At 44.2% G+C, this 21,167-nt stretch overlaps 1 protein-coding gene and 2 long non-coding RNA genes across 3 annotated transcripts; 2 read left to right on the top strand and 1 right to left on the bottom strand.

Annotated features, from left to right (window-relative positions):
• Nucleotides 1-4,979: 4,979 nt before the first annotated feature.
• LOC122033412 (thaumatin-like protein) lies at nucleotides 4,980-6,077 on the bottom strand. The gene has a single exon (XM_042592427.1). It carries the CDS (start codon nucleotides 5,933-5,935, stop codon nucleotides 5,180-5,182), a length of 756 nt encoding a protein of 251 aa, XP_042448361.1. The 5' UTR covers nucleotides 5,936-6,077; the 3' UTR covers nucleotides 4,980-5,179.
• Nucleotides 6,078-11,394: 5,317 nt separating this feature from the next.
• LOC122033323 lies at nucleotides 11,395-12,387 on the top strand. The gene is made up of 3 exons (XR_006126498.1): nucleotides 11,395-11,962; nucleotides 12,056-12,146; nucleotides 12,340-12,387. It is a non-coding gene; the product is annotated as an uncharacterized LOC122033323 (long non-coding RNA).
• A 7,480-nt stretch (nucleotides 12,388-19,867) lies between these two features.
• Nucleotides 19,868-20,656, top strand: LOC122035388. The gene is made up of 3 exons (XR_006126969.1): nucleotides 19,868-20,222; nucleotides 20,316-20,406; nucleotides 20,600-20,656. It is a non-coding gene; the product is annotated as an uncharacterized LOC122035388 (long non-coding RNA).
• The last annotated feature ends 511 nt before the right edge of the window (nucleotides 20,657-21,167 follow it).

Genomic DNA, 21,167 nt, shown 5'->3' with positions numbered 1-21,167 from the left:
GGGTTTTGGCTAATTAAACCCTAAGTTCATGTCAAACTCATGTGTGACTTGAGTCCAAGTTCAATTGAGGTCAATTTGGGTTTTGGAGTCCATTTGATTGATTGAACCAAGCCTCCACTTAAATCATGAGTCCATGTATACCCTGCAAGACCGAATTCACATAATGAGGAATAAGCATGCATTAGAAGGAAAAATAACATAAAGCTCATAAAAGACCTTGTTTGAAGAATATGAGTAAAATTGACAATTAAAATGCGCAATTATATAGGGAACACCATAAATTAATTCAAAAGTAATGTATCAATTAATAACTTATCAGTATCTAGGGCTACCGTCCCTAATCTCAAGGGACTTTGAGGTATCTACGATCCCGGGTCCAACACAAGTAAAATCGTAAGTACATATGTTTAATCATAATATTTATACATCTCCATACTTCCACTAGCAAATATAATATTAACAGTGTGAAATCAACTGTATCTTTCAGGTTAGATTGTGCATTTTTTGTGATGTGATACGCTGAGAGTTTAATGTACCGACGGCCACCAGATTTTGGACAAGCTGGAATGAGAGAATTTAGTTTCCTTGTTGGTCATAAAATTTTTAATAGCAAACACTGGATTAAAGACAAGGTGGGGGTGTAAACGTGCTGATACACAGATTGTAATGACTTTATGCTTCCCATAAAATAAGCCTAGGATGTGTACATGTTTTGTAATATACTGTTGTCTCGTGACCCTTGCGAAGCTAATACAGGGTATATAAGCCAAATATTATGTATATGCTGACAGATTGTGGCAGTATATTAGGCAGTAGCTGCTAGAACCTCTTGTTTCCTTTAAAGTAAACACTCATTGAATAGTGACCTAAAAAACTTAAACCCCATTGTAGTAGCTATGAGACAGATCAAAACCCTAAAAATTTAAACTATCAAAGTAGGCAGAGCTTTGACTGATACACCCTAAGACAATACTTATGATGGAGGCGAAGATTTGGATGAGAAACAAGTCGTCGCGGTGAGGTTGACTAATTAACACTCCGTGGGGGCACCGATGAACTATCAAGGAAATTCCCTAGAAAAAGTTGTCACACGACGAGTTTAGGGGTTAAAACTTTGGACTATGAGGGTAAAAATGTAATTGCACACTATATATATTAGCTCAATAAATGAAAAAAGGTAATTGGGTAGATAAGGTTATTTGCCCCGTCACACTGCTACAACGTGTAGCAGCTTATGAAAACTAACTTTTTCAACGTGCTGCAGTTGCTTCTACCACTTGTAGAATCTCATTTAATTGATCTTAATAAAAATCAGATATTGCTATCAACTATTATTGGTTGAAAATACAGAATACCATATTATTGGAGCGTAAATGAAGAAAGAGCTGTTAGAACGTTTTAGTAGCTAACCTCGCGAGTTAGCTACCACAGGTTGTTGCAGCTACATGTCGCTCACGGTAGCTACTACAAGGTGTAGCAGTCATTAGTCGAAATAGCTTCTTCAACGTGTAACAGCAAAGTAAAATGAAGGCGCTCAGGGAGCGGAAATAATTGTTTTGTTTTCAAGTAAATAATCTTTGTACAAAAATATGGCTGCTAAAAAAAGGACTTACGGTTTTAGCTGCCACAGCTTGTTGAAGCTACATGAAGATGTAGCTGCTACAAGGTGTAGCAGTTATTAGTCAAAATAGCTTCTTCAACGTGTAGCAGCAAAGCAACCCGAACGCGCTCCAGCAATGGAAATTATTTTAAATCTTTTTATTTCAAAGTTGATAATCTTTGAACAAAAATATGGCTATTAAAAAAAGGACTTACAGATTTAACTGCCACAGGTTTTGGCAGCTACATTTAGAGGTAGCTGCTACAAGTGTATTAGTTATTAGTCGAAGTAGCTGCTACAATGTGTCGCAGCAAACCAAAGCAAAGGCGCTGCATCAGCGGAAATAATTTATAATCATTGTTTAAGCAAGTTTAAATAGGGACACGACAATTAAATACTTTAAGGGTTAATTTTTTTACCGAAATATGGATACTAAAATAATGACTTACCGATTTAGTTCTAACATGTTGTGGCAGCTACATGTAGATGTAACTGCTACCATGTGTAGCAGTTATTAGTCTAAGTAGCTGCTACAACGTGTCGCAGCAAACCAAAGCAAAGGAGAGCCAGCATCACAAATCATTTTGTATAATTTTTTAAGCAAGATGATATACAACTACAAACAGGTGTAGCAAGTTATTAGTCAAGGTTGCTGCTTCAATGTGTACCAGCAAAGCAAACCAAGGGCGCTGAAGCACTATAAATAATTTTAAATAATTATTATGAGTATATATATATATATATATATATATATATATATATATATATATATATATATATATATATATATATATATATATCCATTCACAATATGTAGCAGGACAGCAAACCAAGGGCGCTGAAGGCAGCGGAAAATGTGAGCAACAATAATTTTTGAATCAAGTTGATATACACAATACGAAAAGTATGGCTACTGCGTTAATATCTCTGCTAGAAAATAGGGGTGCGAGATAGACGACTTACGAAGTTAGCTGCTACAAGGTGTCGCAGCTACACAGAGAGTTAATTGCTGCACGTTGTAGCAGCTACCTCTCCGTGTAGTTGCTACACATTGTAGCAGCAAAGTAAGGTCCGAAGTAGAGCAGGCGGTTGTTGCAGCCGTCGACCCAGCATAATTTCGTCGTAGCATAAATCCTTCCCACCATCTACAACGACCAATCGAAGATGAGCTGCTATAAGGACGGTTTCCTGCGAAGTTGTTGATGCAACGTTTAGAAGCAAAGCAACGGCGAGGTGATTGGGAAATACAATTATACAATTTTTGTAGGCTATAACGGTGTGGATTAACAAATTAAAATGGAGTGAGGTGGTAGGGTCTCACTGCCGGCTTTGCGATTGAAGACGCCAGAGAAACTTTTCCGCCGGGAGGGCGAGGGACGAGTTTCGACGCAGGACGTTGAAGGATGGAGGGAGCGAGGGGGAGAGCGTGCGATGAGGGAGATTTTAATACTACACTTTCCTGGTGGGAGCGCGAGGTCGGCCAGACGCCAGACGCCGGAGAGGGAGGTAGCGAGGGAGAGAGAGAGAGAACGGCGAGGGAGGGAGGAGCGAGGTCAGCAAGGGAGATTTTAATTTGGGTAATTTCAGCGGTGGAACTTTTGAACAGAGTGGCGAAGGGGAGAGAGAATAAAAGGCATATTTTATTTGTGGGGAAACCGAGCAATATGAAAAGTCGTGCTGCTGGATTAATCTCGGCTAGAAAATAGGGTTGTTAGAAAAACGACTTACGAAGTTAGCTGCTATAAGGTGTCGCAGCTACACGGAGAGTTAACTGCTGCACATTGTAGCAGCTACCTCTCCGTGTAGCTGCTACACCTTGTAGCAGCAAAGTAAGGTCCGAAGTAGAGCAGGCGGTTGTTGCAGTCGTCGCCCTTCCACGTCGTAGCATAAATCCTTCCAACTTGCGGTTGTTGCAACCGTCAGCCTTCCACATCGTAGCATAAATCCTTCCGACCTTCTACAACGATCAATCCAAGATGAGCTGCTACAAGGACGGTTTCCTGTGAAGTAGTTGATGGAACGTTTAGAACTTCAACGACGCGATGCTTCTTTATACAATTATACACTTTTTGAAGGATATAACGTTGTGGATACACAAATTAAATTGGAGTGAGGTGGTAGGAGCTCACAGCAGCTGTGCGATTGAAGACGCCGGAGAAACTTTCCCGCCTGGAGCGAGAAAGGGGGAGCGAGGGACGAGTTTCGAGGGAGGACTTTGAAGGAGGGAGCGAGAAAGGGAGAGTGAGAACGGCGAGGGAGATGTTATTTAGAGACCTACCGAAGAGAGAGAATAGTAGGAATATTTTATTTATAGAAAAACCGAGCTAGCAACGCAACGTCTGCACGTCGCTCACGATCACGCACAAAACATCGTCCAGCGTGTATATATATATATATATATATATATAAAAGCACATAGCTCAATGTAACACAATGAAATGAAAAAGAATGTTTGAGAGATATGATGGGATGACGTACATTTGAAATATAAAAATTATTTTTAAATTAAATTTTCTAATAGTGAAGGGATATAAGGAAAAGGCCATTTAATACGCTCTTTGATTACCGAAGTAGATGCCTGATATAAAAAAAAATTTATAATTAAACAAGGGATTAATTTCTTAATAGATATATATCATTAAGAAAAAATCTCTTCTATATTTTAATCATGTGTCAATCAATTATAAATTAATTTTATAATTTATTTTACTTTACTTATTATAATTTAGAAATCTATTGTGAAAAATATAACTCTTTCCAGCTGCAATTGTCAGAAAGGTAAGCCTATCACGTGAACATCGAAATTGATGCCCACGTCCAGCTACAGCCGGTAGGACCTTGTGGCAGACAATTCATTTACCCGTTCTCGTTTTGGTGTTTTTTCCATTACCCATGAAAGAGTCCTGTGAGACAGTTTTTGTTTTTTTGAGCTGGATGTTATGTGAGGTAGACATTTCTCTGGTTATTTTATTCAAAAAGTTAACGTGACTTTTTTTTTTTTTTTGTTAAGTCACATCTTTTTCCGAAAAGAACACCTTATGGATGCCTCTTTAATTTTTACCTTAACTTTTTTTTTCCAACAGCCTTGTAACTTTCAGTAATGCTCCTTTATTGACCATCAGTTACGCTGGGAAAGCAACCCTAGCCCTGGTGATACATTTAACTTTCTTTCACTAATTCATGGTAGTTAGATTTATTGTGTTCAGAAATGCTAAACTTTGTCAAGAGTCAAATGAAAAATCATTCAGAAAATACCCCAAGCAAGGGTTGATTAACGTAGTAACTCTAAATGTGGTAAAAGATGATTCAATTCGATCCATAACCTAATATGATAATACCCCATAAATTACTCAAGAACAAAGCAGAGCAGGAGAGCGAGTTTTGCAAGAAAAGCACGTGCAAGGTAAAGATCAAGTAAAGACCTACCGGCGGCAGACCATATCACATAACATCCACGAGATGCAGATAGCAGTTCACCGACTAGTACATTTCTCCTAATGGATGAATATTTTAGATTGAAGATCCAGACCATCACTACGCTACTAGTACTACCAGCAACTGACTATGAAAGTGAGTAATCTAGCGCTGAGGGCAAAAAGTGATGAGGTAGCTGGCGCCGGTGCAGGTGAGAATGCTGGTGGGGTCATCGTAGGCGTAGGAGTAGGCTCGGGGGCACGCTGCCTTGAACAACCTCGAGTAAGCCGTGGGTTTGCACTGCTGCGGGCCCCCGAAGCTGCCGGTGCAGCAGTACCGCGGGGATCCGAAGGCGGAGCAAGCGCTCTTGCATGCGACTACGCGGTTGTCGCTGCCGCCGCGCACTGCCAGGCCCGCCGGGCAGACCTCATTCAGGTCGCTGACGCATCCAGCACGGCCGCACCGCCCGCTGCTCCCGCGGAAGGGCGTCATTGACATGCCGAGGTTGTAGCCGTCCACAAGGCTGACGTCGTAGAAATCCTGAGCGCGGCCGTCACCAAGGGTGATCTCCGCCAGTGTCGCAGGCGGCGCGCCGCCGAGGCCATTGCAGAAGAGAGAACCACCGCAGTCGCCGGTGGCGCAGCGGCCGCGTCCATTGGCGGGGTGGAAGTCGCAGCCCTGGCGGCCCCAGACTCGGCCAGACCAGCCGTCGGGGAGACTGACGGAATAAGCCTGGTTGGGAAGAAGCTGAAAGCCACCGCGGGCGAGAACTGGCTTGCCAGCGCTGGGTTGGATGCCCGGCCACACAGTCTCCCGGCACTTGTTGTAGAAGGCGAGCGAGGCAGCCGATGACAAGCCAGCATTGACGAGGACTAAAACAGAAAGGAGAAAGCACGAGAGCGATGTGAGGCCGAACTCCATGGACTCCTCTCTCCTTCACGTCCCTCTCTTTCTCACAACGGCGCTAACTTTGACTGGGTCGAAGAAAGGAGCAGAGAAGAAGGGGAGGCGACTACGCTCACCCGAGAAAGGAGCAGAGAACAAGAAAGGACAAGAGGCAGGGGGGCATTAAATGATGCTGAGTTCCCACAGTCTTAATTGGTAACTGAGCAGCGCTACATGACAAACTAAAAGTCTGACAGGTTTTTTTTTTTTTTTTTTGCTAGCGACCAGAAGGGAAGGGGAGGGAGTGTAGAAAAACCTGGGCGTTGGGCTTTGGCCTTTGGGCTTTGGCTTTGATCGTGCTTATCATACTGCACAAAGCAAATTCATGTTAATGATGTCAGTCCAGAGATGCATAAAAAAAATTATTTTAAAAATTAATCAAAAATTAAATTATTATTTTAAAGAATTATAGGATTTTAAAAGATAATTAAAGTTAATTAATTTGATTAAATTTACCCGGATATCAAACCCACTACAACCTCTTTTGTAGCAAGGAAAAAGAGTTTACAGCAGAATTAGGCAAAATGCATATAGAGGATAGGGTAATTTTATTAAATACAAAGAAAAATAGTAATCTATAACTTAATACATGAAATAGAGAGGTAAAAATACTTATCAATGTGTTGTCGATCTTCTCGAATGAAATCCTCGCTCTAGAGATGAATGAATCGTCAAGATGGATGAAGATGGTTGTTTTAGAATTTCTCCTAGAGGGGAAAAACCTCTCCCAAGGAAGAGGCGGAGCCCCCTAATCTAAGATTTTTCTAAAAAAGGGTTCCCTTAACCTTTTATAGGTCCACATAGACCTATAAGTGATGTGACATGGTCGTGCTAATGAAACTCTTTGTGAATAAGGCATGGTCATGCCTCATGGGCACTATCAGATCGTGGAACCCTAGGTGAAGGAAGGCACGACCGTGCCTAACTAGTATGGCCAAACCATGAAATTTTCTATGCTTCACTTTGGGAAAAGGCATTGTCATCACTTGGATACACGACTAACCCGTGGGTCAATCTAGAAGTCATGGGAGACACGATCGTGCCTGTAAGGTACGACCATGCGTTGGCTGAATAAGGTACGACCTGCACCAAGATTGGCATGATCATGTCTTTTGGCATGGTCATGTCGTGATACTTTTTGTAGATTTCTTTAAAAATAGCATGGTGAAATCTTTTGTGGCTTGTTTTAAAAGTGGCACGACCATGCTTTACTAATTTGTCTCCAAGCTTGCTCCAATGTCCAATATACTCCATTTTTACTTCAAAATGTATTTTGTCAATCAAAATACGAAAAGAGCAGATCTCCAACCCAAAAGGAGTAAAAGCATGACATAATAATGAAATAGAGAGCGATAATATAAATTATGCTAATAAAATGCAAGTAAATATACGACAAAGAATACCTAGAAACATGCATAATCTACGTACATCATGACACTACCTAGCCATGCCATGGACACGACTGTGAGGCGTGGGCCGCCTCAATGGAGTATTTAAACTAAACTTAGATCTAGGGTTCAAGGGATCTCTCCGGAATCACACCAACAATTATCCGTCAACCCTAGCCACCATCTCCACCTCCCTTCCTTTAGATTAGGAGAAAGAGAGAATTACAAATTGCTAAGTTAATTTAATGGTATGAATACAGTCTATCATGGATAAATATGTTCGACCAAGGCCTAATTTTTATTGATGTTTGTCAAGTCAATTTGACTTTTATGCGTTTTTAGTACTCTGGTGCTTGTATACTGTTGGATCGAAAGCGCTAGAGGGGGTGAATAGCGCTCGTGGCTTTCACTATTCATTTTCGGAAATCGTTCGTGTAAATGCAGCGGAAAAGAGAGGAAATAACACAAACACAGAAGACACAGTCGTTTACTTGGTTCGGAGCCTGTGGCGACTCCTACTACAAGGCCCATGCTCGTTGAACGTTTACGTTGGGCAACAACTATAATATCGAAAAAGGTGATTACAATATGAATTACAATTAAGTGCAATAAAAGAAACTATACCAACAAAATGGAAAACAAGGAACTTTTGGAGCTTTGATTCATTGGAGCAGCAGGGCGTTGTTGAAGAGTACAGGGCAGCACACAGGAGCACAGGTTCTTCTGTTCGAGATGTTTTTCAAGCTGCACCTCGAGGCCTACTTTTATAGCTCTGCAAAGTCTGATCCAGATCCCCAAGCTTCGGGATCAAGTTTGACCCGAGGCGGATCGGTCGATCGATCCCAAGGTTCCGTCGACCGATCAGGCGATCCCTCCTATCTGATCCGCCCAATCTTCTCGCTCCGCTTCGATCCGGTCAAACTCTATCCGAGGTTCGGTCGACCGATAAAAAGGTTTGGTTGAACGATAAGCTGTTCTGACTCAGCCCAGTCAGCCTGATCTAGTCGACACCCAACCCAGGTTCGGTCGACCGATCCCAAGGTTCAGTCGACCGATGCCCTGGTCGAGTCCGGTCCAACCTCTGGAGATCTGATCTGCTGGCTTGTGGGTTCGGTCGACTGATCCCAAGGTTCGGTCGACCGATCCCGGTCACTTCTAACTCTGCACAAAAACGTTAATCTCCTGCAAAACAGAGTTAGAACAAAATAGAATATATGAACAAATAAACTGACAGCCTTCAGACTGTCCGGGTCTGACTTCGGGTTTCCGACCGGAAATCCTAGGTCAAGCCGACGCCTATTGTTCCCTCTACGGGGAACGCGTCCTCACCTACTCCACTCAGGAGATTTACCTATTGCTAGTACGATCCTCCAGATCGACTGGACTTTTGCTTGACGCTCGATACCTCCGGACTTTCTGCTGGACGCCCGCTTCCCGACCCGTCCAGTCTTCCACCTGGTTCGCAACACCAGGACTTTCCACCTAGGGTTACCACCCCCTAGGATTTTTGCCTGAAGCACTCGACCCGCCAAGACTTTCCGCATAAGGTTACCGTCCCCTATGACCTAGGGTTACCATCCCCTAGGGTTTTCAACCTGCCTAACCGCAGCTAGGTCTTTCCTGAAACACTCAATCAAACTGTTAGATCACAAATAAGCTTAACTCTGAATTCCTTTGCCATTATCAAAACAACGGTTTGATCGTCGGATGCTTTCCACACCAACAATCTTCCCCTTTTTTATTATGGCAACTGAAATTCAAAGTTAAGTAATGTAGATGCAAAATACGCTTAAATAAATTTTAAATGCAAGACTTTGAGAGGCTCCCCCTTAATGAAGGCTCTCTCTTGAATTTTCCCACTCTTTTGAATTTTCCTTTTGAATTTTCCTATTCTCCGCCTTTGCCATTTATCAAAAACATGTTTGAGAAAATACCAACTTTTTAAAAAGATTTGATAATCATAGAGATAGAGGCTCAGATAAATATTAGGTTTTAGAACAAAATGTTTGGATAACACTTGGCTTTTCATAATTGATTTACATTGTGTAATTTTTGCTAGAGTTTAATATAGAACATTACTAAAGTTTTGAACACCATCCTTAGTAGAGATTACTTAGCTAAATTTTGAATAAAATTTGAAAGATTATTTTTGCATTGAAAGTTAAAAAAAAAATTATAAAGTTTATTATATTTGAAATAAAATTTTCTCAAACATTGACTAAGTTTGAAAGTATTTGCTAAAATATTTGTAGACAGCTGTAGAGATCACGTTGCTAAACATTTTGTAAATACTTTAGTTGAAAATATTGAATTTTGAAGGATCCTAAGAGGATATTATATGTAAGATATCGAAAAATTTAAATAATAGGGTTATTTGAGAAATAATTTTATAGAATTTTTTCGGAATTTTTAGAAATTTTCTGAAAATTTTTCGGAGCTCGTACAACGAGTTTTGAGGGGATTAATTTCGGGTACGGATAAAGCCTGTTTGGGGATACCCGTTTAAGTGAGGAAATATTTTAATTATATATTTCCTTTTCTTTTTATTTCTTCCCCTAAAACGCCGATCCACCCTCTCTTCCCCGACCCTTCTTCTTGATCTCTTCTCCTCGCCATTGAGTCTCTCTCGCCGCTACCGATCGCCGTGAGCTCACCGCCGGCGGAGGTTTTCCTCTCTGGAGTCTCACCAACGTCAAGCTTCCTTGGCTACCGGCGGTCGATTCTCTCCGCCCCTGATCAATCGTGCTTGCCGAGCCCTAGTTTCTGTTCCGGCGACGCTGGATTGGCCTCAGATCCGATCGCCGGTGTAGGTAAGCTAGCTTAACCGAATCTTCTTCTTCTTTAGATTTCCGCCGACTCGTGCCCTAGCACCGTCGGTGATTTCTTCTTCTTCTCTTGATTCTTTCCGCACCATGCCCTAGGTCCATTGCCGGTGCTTTGCATTCGGATCATTGTTTCGTGTGAGTAGATCTTCGATCAGGAAGGGGGTCCTAGCCCTAGGCTCGATCCTCCTCTATTCTTGATGTCATGCCCTAGATCTGATATTTCGCCTCCTCTTCAGAGCAATGAGGTTCTGACAATGAGACAGCGAGGTAAGATTAAGGTATTGATTAATTGGTGATTTCCTTGTTTGATCTTGGATCTCCTCTGCCTTGCTGTTGATTAGGGTTACGGGATTGAAGAGAAGGAGGGAGGTTTGTTCTGCTTGTTCTATTCTGTGAGGTGATTTCTAGCAGCATCCCTTAATTCAGCAATCAACAGAAGGGGCTGAGCTTGAGGTAGGTGTAGTAGTTTTGATACAATTGGTTAAGTGAATTAGGTATGTGTTGAATTGGAGATGTTATGGATTACTAGATGGTTAGTATATCACTAGTTGATATATGATTAGTGGATTAGATTTAATTGCTTGAATTAATCTAATGGAATGATTAGGGTTAAGGTAATTAACCCTAGTCAACTGTTGGATCTCTAATCTAATTGGTGATTAGGGATTAGGCAACTAACCCTAATTGACCGTTAGATTTTAATTAAGTAGGTTGAGATTGATGTGATTAGGGTTTTGCCCTAATTTAGTTTTAGGGATTTTTATTTAGCTATTCATTTGGATTTAGCTAAATAATATATATATATATATATATATATATATATATATATATATATATATATATATATATTGTTGACGCAGGACTCTGATTCGAGACGGGCGTCTCGACCTTGGATTTGCTTGATTGCATATTCTATTTGAGGCGGGTACCCTTTGACTTATCTTTTTTATAATGTCTTATGATATGTGTAGTTTATATATTGTAAAATACCGGAAATAGGCGAATATGATTAAGGGAATTTTCCGGAATTTTTGGAAATTTTTCGGGAATTTTTCGGAGCTCGTACGGACGAGTTAACGGGGATAAAAACGGGGCCCGGAAAAGCCTGTTTAGGCTACCCCATTTTAACGAGGAATTTTTTTCTTTATAAATTCCTTATTTCTTTTCTTTTTCCTCATTTATATTTTTCTTTCTTCCTCGTTACTGTGCCCGTGCCCGAGCCCTCATTCTCTCCTCTCTTCTTCTCCCTTTCGCCGAGCCGAATTTGCCCTAACCGCCGGCCATCTGGCGGTTCTCCTTCTCCTCCTCTCCTCTGCCGCCCCAGCCGACGCCGAGCGTCGGCCACAAGGGCTCTCTGTGCCCTAGCGTCGGCCGCCGCCGCCGCATCTTGCCCTACTCGCCGGCGCCTCTCCTCACTGCCGCCCGACGCCTTTCCCTTCCATGCCCTAGCGCCGGTGCCGCCACCACAGTCGACGCCGAGGATTTCTTCTCTTCTCCTCTCCCTGCTTTAATCGGCGCCGCAACATCCGCCGCCGAGGCCTTAATTCCTCTGCTGCCGAAGCCCTAGCCTTTGCACAGTGCCACTGCCGCGGCATCTTCTGCCGTAGTTTCCGGCCGATTTCCCCACTCACTGGAGTAGGCTACGGTTTCCAATCAGTGACACTCTTCACCAGAGAGTAACCTGCCAATGTGGTTAGGAGTATTTGAGTGGAGATTTTGACCCCCACCTTGCTGCAATCACTGGATCCGGCAGTAACTTCAGCCACAAACCTTGATCCAGCAGTATTAGGGTAAGGAATTTGGTGATTTAATATTTATGTGAGTGAAGGATAAATTGACACATAATTAATTGATAATTATTTGATCATTAGGTTTGTTGGCAGCGACCCTTTGATTTACAGCAGCAATTAATCTTTGCTAGCAGTAGAGTTTTGTTTTCCGGCAGCAGCTTGGTCTAGCAGCGGTTGATTTGAGGTAAGGTTTATGGTTTCGATCTTTGTGTTAGATTATTGCTAGTTGTGTTAGCAATAATTATTGATTTAGGTTTAGAAGTTGTATAACGGTGTAATTGGGGTTAATGTAACTAACCCTAACTGGTCAGTGGATTAGGAATTAGTTTAGCTATTTGTTTAAAATTGAATTAGCTAAACTGTGCGATTTAACACAGGACTTTGACGCGAGACGAGTATCTCGGAGTCAGATCGGACCTTTCTATTTTCGGAGGCGGGTACTTTTGACTATTTGTCTTTGATATGCTTAGTAATGAAAATAATATGTTGCATTAATTGTGTTTCCTATTTATTTCGGTTAATCACCGCCCAATACATGTTACCGTTTGATTGATTGTTTGATTGCATCTCGTATTGGTCTTGTACCTGATCTATCATGCTCATGGGTAGTGATATAACCACGTTTCACATGTTCAGGACCTAGGTTTGATACCTTATTGATCAGTATATCTTGATATGATTCATTCGCTTTTGTGCACATTATGATATGTCCAGAGGTTGGATTAGTATATTACCATGCTTAGTGACATGCACCATTTGCATGATCGCATGCTGTGCGATAGATTGCTCCATTATTGTCGAGCACATTGCCAGTTTCATCACTGTTCGGTGCTCCGTTGTGACGCTCATGGGTAGCGTGACACAGCGTGGTAGCACGTCAGTTTGACTCTTCCGGTGCTCCGTTGATCCGCTCAGGGGTAGTGTGACGCAGCGTGTAGCACGTTAGAGATTCCTCCCCGTCATAGTGTACCGGGAGATGAGAGCATTGCGCTCCCCCATTTATGATTTGGGGTAGGAGTACGTATGTACTCCGACAGCATCCCGTCCACTCGATCACTCATCAGGAGTAGTGTTGCTGAGTGCACGGTTGTCACAGCCCTACCGATCCGGCGGTAAGAGTGGGGGACCCATTTCCTGAGGGTCTCAACTTGAGCATCGATGATTGTTTGTGTTTGTGTTTGTTGCACTTATATGCTGCACATTGCTTGGATACCTTGATTGACATGCATACAGGTCTTCTATACCTTTCGGACTGTTTGTCCTTTTACCGGGTCCTGGTTAGTACAGATTCTCTCCTGTCTTCTTCGGTTTGTAGTTACCTTTATCTTTATCAGGAGACTGTACGCATGATTAGTGCTAGGTGTTATTTCTTTACTTTGCATATCAACTGTACTTGAGTGTTGGACTCACCCGCCTCCATTGTTGTTATTTTCGTGTTGATCTTTGTGAGGGAGTTCCATCGCTAGCACGTAGTGCTGGTCCTGCAGACCTCCAGGATATGTTTGGTTTTCTTTGGTTTCTTTTTGTTCTAGACTGTTTGAACTCGTTATGTTCTGGATTTATTTGCTTATGGACATGATATAGATTTTATTATACTGATGGATTTGGATTTGGTTTTTATTCTACTACATGCCTGCCTGGATGGCAGAAGAGGTGAGTTCGTCGGTTTTGAGCTTTACGAGTGTAGTTGAGTAGGGTGGTTTTTTAGTCAGAGTATTATTACTGCGTGGTTGTGTCAGCCAGAGGCTGAATATATATATAAACTGCGTGGTGATTGATTTTTATTATTGTTATGATTCCAGCCGCATGTGGCTGAGTATTTAGTGCTTGTAGAAAATTTTTGATTGTCCGCCGTACAGGGGAGATGCTGCCGAAATTTTCTCGGACAGGGACTCCTCTGGGCGTGACAATTTAGTGGTATCAGAGCCCAGTTTTACGATCTTTTATTTCGTATTAGGATTTTCGGGATTTATCTGATACCAATTTATTTGGTATCAGAGCGGGTTATGATACTTGCTTTTGGTTTTCTGGAGATTTATCGGATACCGGTTGTTGGTATTCAGGATTTTTGGGTTAGCCAGGTTTGCGAGTCAAACTGGGCATTATCGGATTTTCGATATGGTTATGTTTCGGATTTCCGTTTCGGATTTATTTGGATTTCCGGCGATATGTACGTTCGGAATTTTGAGGTCAAATTGGGGACTGGACAGCGACGGAACATCTCCAGACAGCAAATAGGTATGTTGTTATTTTATGGTTGTTATATTGGTATTGATATCTATAATTTAATTTAACAGATATGAGACGATCTACTCGTATTGCTGCGAGACGTGGTGCTGGACGACCACGTGCGAGGACCACGGGATCTCTGGATATGCCAGAGATGCCCACTGTTAGTGAGCGACTCAGGATGCAGCGGGAGCATCGGGCTCTCAAATCCCGATAGCTCCTGTAAAGATACCTATTTTGGCCACACCGACGGTATCCACGCCTACCCTGCTTACGTACCATCAGGAGTACCATTGGTGTACCCGACATCCGCTCCAGCCTCACTGCAGATTCAGGCCACCACCACTTGGATCTACTGTATCCTATACCTGGTACCTGCACTTCAAGGCTGATGTAGCAGCAATGCTCCACATCCCACCTTTTCACTGCACCTCCGCCACCACTTTTGTTCCCAGTGCGACCACCGACGGCTTATGCTCCAGGTATATACAAGAAGACGGAGTTCCTCCTCCGGTCTATTCAGCGACCACAGTAGTATCGCCTCAGAGCCTGGCCACGCACCGTCCCGGCTACGTGATCATCGATATCGTCGCTGCACGAGCTAGGATTCCAGCACTGGCCGAGTCGATGAAGACTCGTTTCACTCTTTTTCGCGGAGATCTCGATCCGAGTATGGCTCTGTCATGGATAGAGACTATGGAGCAGACTTTCTTCTATATGGCTTGCTCCGAGTGGGAGAAAGCAGAGCTGGCTGCCTATCATTTACGGGATGAAGCTAATGCCTGGTGGGTTACACAGCGTTCTATTATTGGTGAGCACAATGTCACGTGGACCAGGTTCAGAGAGGCTTTTGAGAGCCGCTTCTTTCCATTGTCTTATCAGATGGCTCGCCGACAGGATTTTATGAGTCTGAGGCAGAATAATCGCTCAGTGACCGAGTATAATACTGAATTCCTCCGGTTGGCTCAGTTTTGTCCAGAGTTAGTTGCGGAGGACAGAACTCGCATGATGCAGTTTATACAGGGATTGGATGGTTATCTGCATGTACAGCTTGCTGGATTAGGGATTACATCTTACTCTGATGCATTGAATCGAGCTTTGATGATAGAGTTAGCTCGGCAGACAGCATATCCGGACAGGAAAAGAAAGCATACGGGTCAGACATCAGGTCAGGTCCAGCAGACACAGGCGACAGGACAGCCTCAGAGTAGTCGCAGACGATCAGGTCAGAGTTCTTCTGGGGTTTCTCGTAGGCCTCAGAAGTCAGGACAGTCTTCCTCAGGACGTTTCCGGTCTCCTCGGCAGGATCGGAAACAATCCACCAGCGATATACAGTGTTTCCGATGTGGTTCCAGAGATCACATCACTTCAGCCTGCACTCTGGAACAGTCAGTTTGCTTTTATTGCAAACTGCCTGGGCACCAGAGCCGAGATTGTCAGCTGAAGGCTCAGCACACGGCTTCAGGAGGGTCAGAGCAGAGGGGACAGTCTAGTCAGTCAGTGTCTCGACGAGGAGGGCGGAGATTCACACCCTCACAGCGTCCTCCGCAGCAACATTTGGCATGCTTGGACAGAGTACTCAAGGCTTCAGCACCCCGCAGTTTTGCTCCAGGACCATATTATCCGACTCTGTAAGATCGATGCTCCCCACACAAGACGCCACCATCCTCTCGCCTTATCTCGGCACATAGTCCAACCAAGTCAAGTGCTTCGCCTACCGCAACAGTTACCACCTCCTCCTCCACGAGACCGGTCGTGTTCATGCGATTACGAGAGGATGCTCATGGGCCCGACGGATCCGTTTTCCGCGGTACGATTTCTATTTATGCATTTATTGCTGATATTTTGATTGATACTGGTAGTTCGCACTCTTTTATATCCCGTACCTTTATGCGAGAGATTGGTAGATTACCTACTGTTAGGTTGCGGCGATTGACTGTCTCCCTACCGTCCGGTGATACTTTAGACGTCACCCAGGAGATCAGAGGTTGCCCGTTAGACTTTGGCAACATGATACTTACGGTAGATCTTCTAGTATTGGAGATGGTCGAGTTTGATGTCATTCTTGGCATGGATTGGCTGTCAGTATATCATGCTACCGTTGATTGCCAGACGAGGGTGGTCACCTTCCAGCCTCCGAACCAACCCTCGTGGAGTTTCACTGGCATCAGAGACGACGGTATCTCGATTATTTCGGTGATTCAGGCGCAGAAGCTGCTGTCTCACGGCTGTTATGGTTTTCTGTTATCGTTGATCAGTACTGAGGACAGTAGTAGTTCGCAGCTCTCCGATGTTCCTGTTGTCCGGGAATACCCAGATGTATTTCCAGAGGAGCTGCCAGGTTTGCCTCCCAGAAGGCCAGTGGAGTTCGCTATTGAGCTGATTCCGGGAACCGCGCCGACATCGAAAGCTCCGTATCGTATGGCACCAAAAGAGTTGAACGAGCTGAAGGTTCAACTCCAGGAGCTTTTAGACAGGGGATTTATTCGCCCTAGTGTTTCACCATGGGGTTCTCCAGTTCTGTTTGTCAAGAAGAAAGACGGCACCATGAGGTTATGTATTGACTACAGGCAGCTGAATGCAGTGACCGTCAGAAATAAATATCCATTACCACGGATTGAGGATTTGTTTGATCAGCTCAGAGGTACTTCAGTGTATTCTAAGATTGATCTGCGATCCGGATATCATCAGTTGAGAGTATGAGACAGCTTTCCATACCAGATACGGTCATTATGAGTTTTGGTAATGCCATTTGGGCTTACCAATGCTCCAGCGGTGTTTATAGACTTGATGAACCGCATATTTCTGGAGTATCCGGATCAGTTTGTTATCGTTTTCATTGATGACATATTGGTCTACTCTCGAGGAGGAGCATGCACCGATCTTCGCACGATCTTGGAGATTCTTAGGCGATCACCAGACGCCAAGTTCGCAAGTGTGCATTCGGTTATCTTGAGTTGGTTTTCTTGGACACGTGGTTTCTAGCGGTATTTCATTGATCCTCGGAAGATCGAGGTCACACGGCTTGGGAGCAAAGCGCTCAGAGATTCGCAGCTTTTCTAGGATTGGTAGTATATTATCGACGCTTTTGTCGAGGGCTTCGCGTATTGCTATGCCACGACACGTCTTACCCGGAAAGGCGTGAAGTTCGTATGGTCCGAGGATTGCGAGACCATGTGAGCCGGGCAGATTAGTGTCGGCTCCGGTTTGGTTTTACCTTCCGGAGAGGATGGTTGTACTCTACACCGACGCTCTCTACTGTGGTTTGGGCGCTGCTCACGATGCAGACACAGAGTAGTCTCTTATGCTTCTCGTCAGCTGAAGGAGCATGAGAAGAACTACCCAGTTCATTACTTGGAGTTAGCTGCCATCATCTTTGCTTTGAAGCTTTGGCGTCATCATTTATACGGTATCTCATTTGAGATTCTTACTGATCATAAGAGTCTCAAATACATTTTCACTCATAAGGAGCTTAATCTCCGACAGAGGAGATGGATGGAGTTCCTGAAGGACTACGATTGTACCATTAGCTACCACCCGGGGAAAGCTAATGTGGTTGCAGATGCATCAGCAGGAAGTCCAGAGGGACTTTAGCTTGCCACCGGACTTGATCAAGAGTTTTTCTGAGTTAGATCTTGAGGAGCAGGAACCGAGCAGGGTATTCTGGTTACCATGGTTGCTCAGTCGTCGATCAGGACGAGGATCCGAGAGGCACAGGCCAGTGATCAGCATTTGCAGTTTATTAGCAGTCAGATAGCTTCCGGACAGCAGACCGAGTTTACACGAGACGAGGAGGGTATTATATTCTTCCGAGGCAGATTATGCGTACCTCAGTCTCATCCGGTCTTACAGGAGCTATTACAGGAGGCACACCGTTCTCGATTTGCGATCCATCCAGGCGGTACCCGTATGTATCGAGACTTGAGGCGTTCCTATTGGTGGAACGGCATGAAGAAAGACATCGCGGATTTCGTAGCTAGATGTCTTGTCTGTCAGCAGGTGAAGGCTGAACACCAGAGACCTGCAGGGTTACTTCAGCGGATTCCTATTCCTGAGTGGAAGTGGGATCACATTACCATGGACTTTGTGGTAGGGTTGCCGAGGACACGACGAGGCCATGACGCGATTTGGGTTATCGTTGATCGATTAACCAAATCCGCGCACTTTTTAGCGATTCGGAGGACTGATCCCCTGGATCGATTAGCAGATTTGTATTGTCGAGAGATTATCAGACTACATGGTGTTCCGTTGAGTATTATTTCGGATAGAGATCCACGGTTTACGTCTCGTTTCTGGCAGAGTCTGCAGCAGGCCTTGGGCACACAGCTCCGTTTCAGTACAGCTTTCCATCCGCAGATGGATGGGAGCGGACCATTCAGACTTTAGAGGACCTGCTGAGGTCATGTGTTATGGATTTCGGAGGCAGTTGGGAGGACCATCTGCCATTGGTAGAGTTTGCCTACAACAACAGCTTCCATTCGGCTATCCAGATGGCACCATTTGAGGCGTTGTATGGTAGACCTTGTCGGACACCCGTCCTTTGGGATGAGGTTGGAGAGGCTCAGTTGTTGGGACCTCAGAGAGTTCAGCAGGATGCAGAGTTGGTCCGTACTATCAGACGGAGGATGGTAGAGGCGCAGGACCGCCAGAAGAGTTACGCTGATCGGAGACGCAGACCACTAGAGTTTTCTGTTGGTGACCATGTGTTTCTGCGAGTTTCACCCACGAAAGGGGTGAAGAGATTTGGCCTCAGAGGTAAGCTAGCTCCGCGGTATATTGGTCCTTTCGAGATCTTGGAGAGGATCGGAGCAGTAGCTTACCGATTGGCACTACCACCGTCCCTGTCAGGCGTCCATGATGTATTTCACGTATCTATGCTGAGGAGATACGTACCTGACCCGACACATGTGCTGGCAGATATTCCAGTTCCAGTTCAGCCTTACATTACTTATGAGGAGGTTCCGGTACGGATTATCGACCGGAAAGAGCGTCAGTTGCGGAACAAGACTATCCGACTGGTTAAAGTCGGATGGCAGCATCATTCAGACAAGGAGGCTACTTGGGAGCTTGAGGATACGATCCGAGCTCGATATCCCCATCTTTTCACTTGAGGTATGTGATTCAGTTTACCGTTCAGCATTTATACTTCCTGTCTATTGTTAGTACTTGCTGATGGTAGATAACGAAATTTGGGGACCAAATTTTTATAAGTGGGGGAGAATGTAAAATACCGGAAATAGGCGAATATGGTTAAGGGAATTTTCCGGAATTTTTGGAAATTTTTCGGGAATTTTTCGGAGCTCGTACGGACGAGTTAACGGGGATAAAAACGGGGCCCGGAAAAGCCTGTTTAGGCTACCCCATTTTAACGAGGAATTTTTTTCTTTATAAATTCCTTATTTCTTTTCTTTTTCCTCATTTATATTTTTCTTTCTTCCTCGTTACTGTGCCCGTGCCCGAGCCCTCATTCTCTCCTCTCTTCTTCTCCCTTTCGCCGAGCCGAATTTGCCCTAACCGCCGGCCATCTGGCGGTTCTCCTTCTCCTCCTCTCCTCTGCCGCCCCAGCCGACGCCGAGCGTCGGCCACAAGGGCTCTCTGTGCCCTAGCGTCGGCCGCCGCCGCCGCATCTTGCCCTACTCGCCGGCGCCTCTCCTCACTGCCGCCCGACGCCTTTCCCTTCCATGCCCTAGCGCCGGTGCCGCCACCACAGTCGACGCCGAGGATTTCTTCTCTTCTCCTCTCCCTGCTTTAATCGGCGCCGCAACATCCGCCGCCGAGGCCTTAATTCCTCTGCTGCCGAAGCCCTAGCCTTTGCACAGTGCCACTGCCGCGGCATCTTCTGCCGTAGTTTCCGGCCGATTTCCCCACTCACTGGAGTAGGCTACGGTTTCCAATCAGTGACACTCTTCACCAGAGAGTAACCTGCCAATGTGGTTAGGAGTATTTGAGTGGAGATTTTGACCCCCACCTTGCTGCAATCACTGGATCCGGCAGTAACTTTAGCCACAAACCTTGATCCAGCAGTATTAGGGTAAGGAATTTGGTGATTTAATATTTATGTGAGTGAAGGATAAATTGACACATAATTAATTGATAATTATTTGATCATTAGGTTTGTTGGCAGCGACCCTTTGATTTACAGCAGCAATTAATCTTTGCTAGCAGTAGAGTTTTGTTTTCCGGCAGCAGCTTGGTCTAGCAGCGGTTGATTTGAGGTAAGGTTTATGGTTTCGATCTTTGTGTTAGATTATTGCTAGTTGTGTTAGCAATAATTATTGATTTAGGTTTATAAGTTGTATAACGGTGTAATTGGGGTTAATGTAACTAACCCTAACTGGTCAGTGGATTAGGAATTAGTTTAGCTATTTGTTTAAAATTGAATTAGCTAAACTGTGCGATTTAACACAGGACTTTGACGCGAGACGAGTATCTCGGAGTCAGATCGGACCTTTCTATTTTCGGAGGCGGGTACTTTTGACTATTTGTCTTTGATATGCTTAGTAATGAAAATAATATGTTGCATTAATTGTGTTTCCTATTTATTTCGGTTAATCACTGCCCAATACATGTTACCTGTTTGATTGATTGTTTGATTGCATCTCGTATTGGTCTTGTACCTGATCTATCATGCTCATGGGTAGTGATATAACCACGTTTCACATGTTCAGGACCTAGGTTTGATACCTTATTGATCAGTATATCTTGATATGATTCATTCGCTTTGGTGCACATTATGATATGTCCAGAGGTTGGATTAGTATATTACCATGCTTAGTGACATGCACCATTTGCATGATCGCATGCTGTGCGATAGATTGCTCCATTATTGTCGAGCACATTGCCGCATCACCGCTCGTGCTCCGCCAGACGCCTCATGGTAGCGAGATACGCGGGTAGCACGCGCTGACTCTTCCGGTGCTCGTTGATCCGCCAGGGGTAGTGTGACGCAGTAGCACGTTAGAGATTCCTCCCGTCA

This window comes from Zingiber officinale, chromosome 11B (genome assembly GCF_018446385.1).
Source record: "Zingiber officinale cultivar Zhangliang chromosome 11B, Zo_v1.1, whole genome shotgun sequence".
Lineage (NCBI taxonomy): Eukaryota > Viridiplantae > Streptophyta > Magnoliopsida > Zingiberales > Zingiberaceae > Zingiber > Zingiber officinale.
The sequence above is the reverse complement of the archived record's forward strand: the minus strand, read 5'-3'. Positions and strand labels throughout refer to the sequence as shown.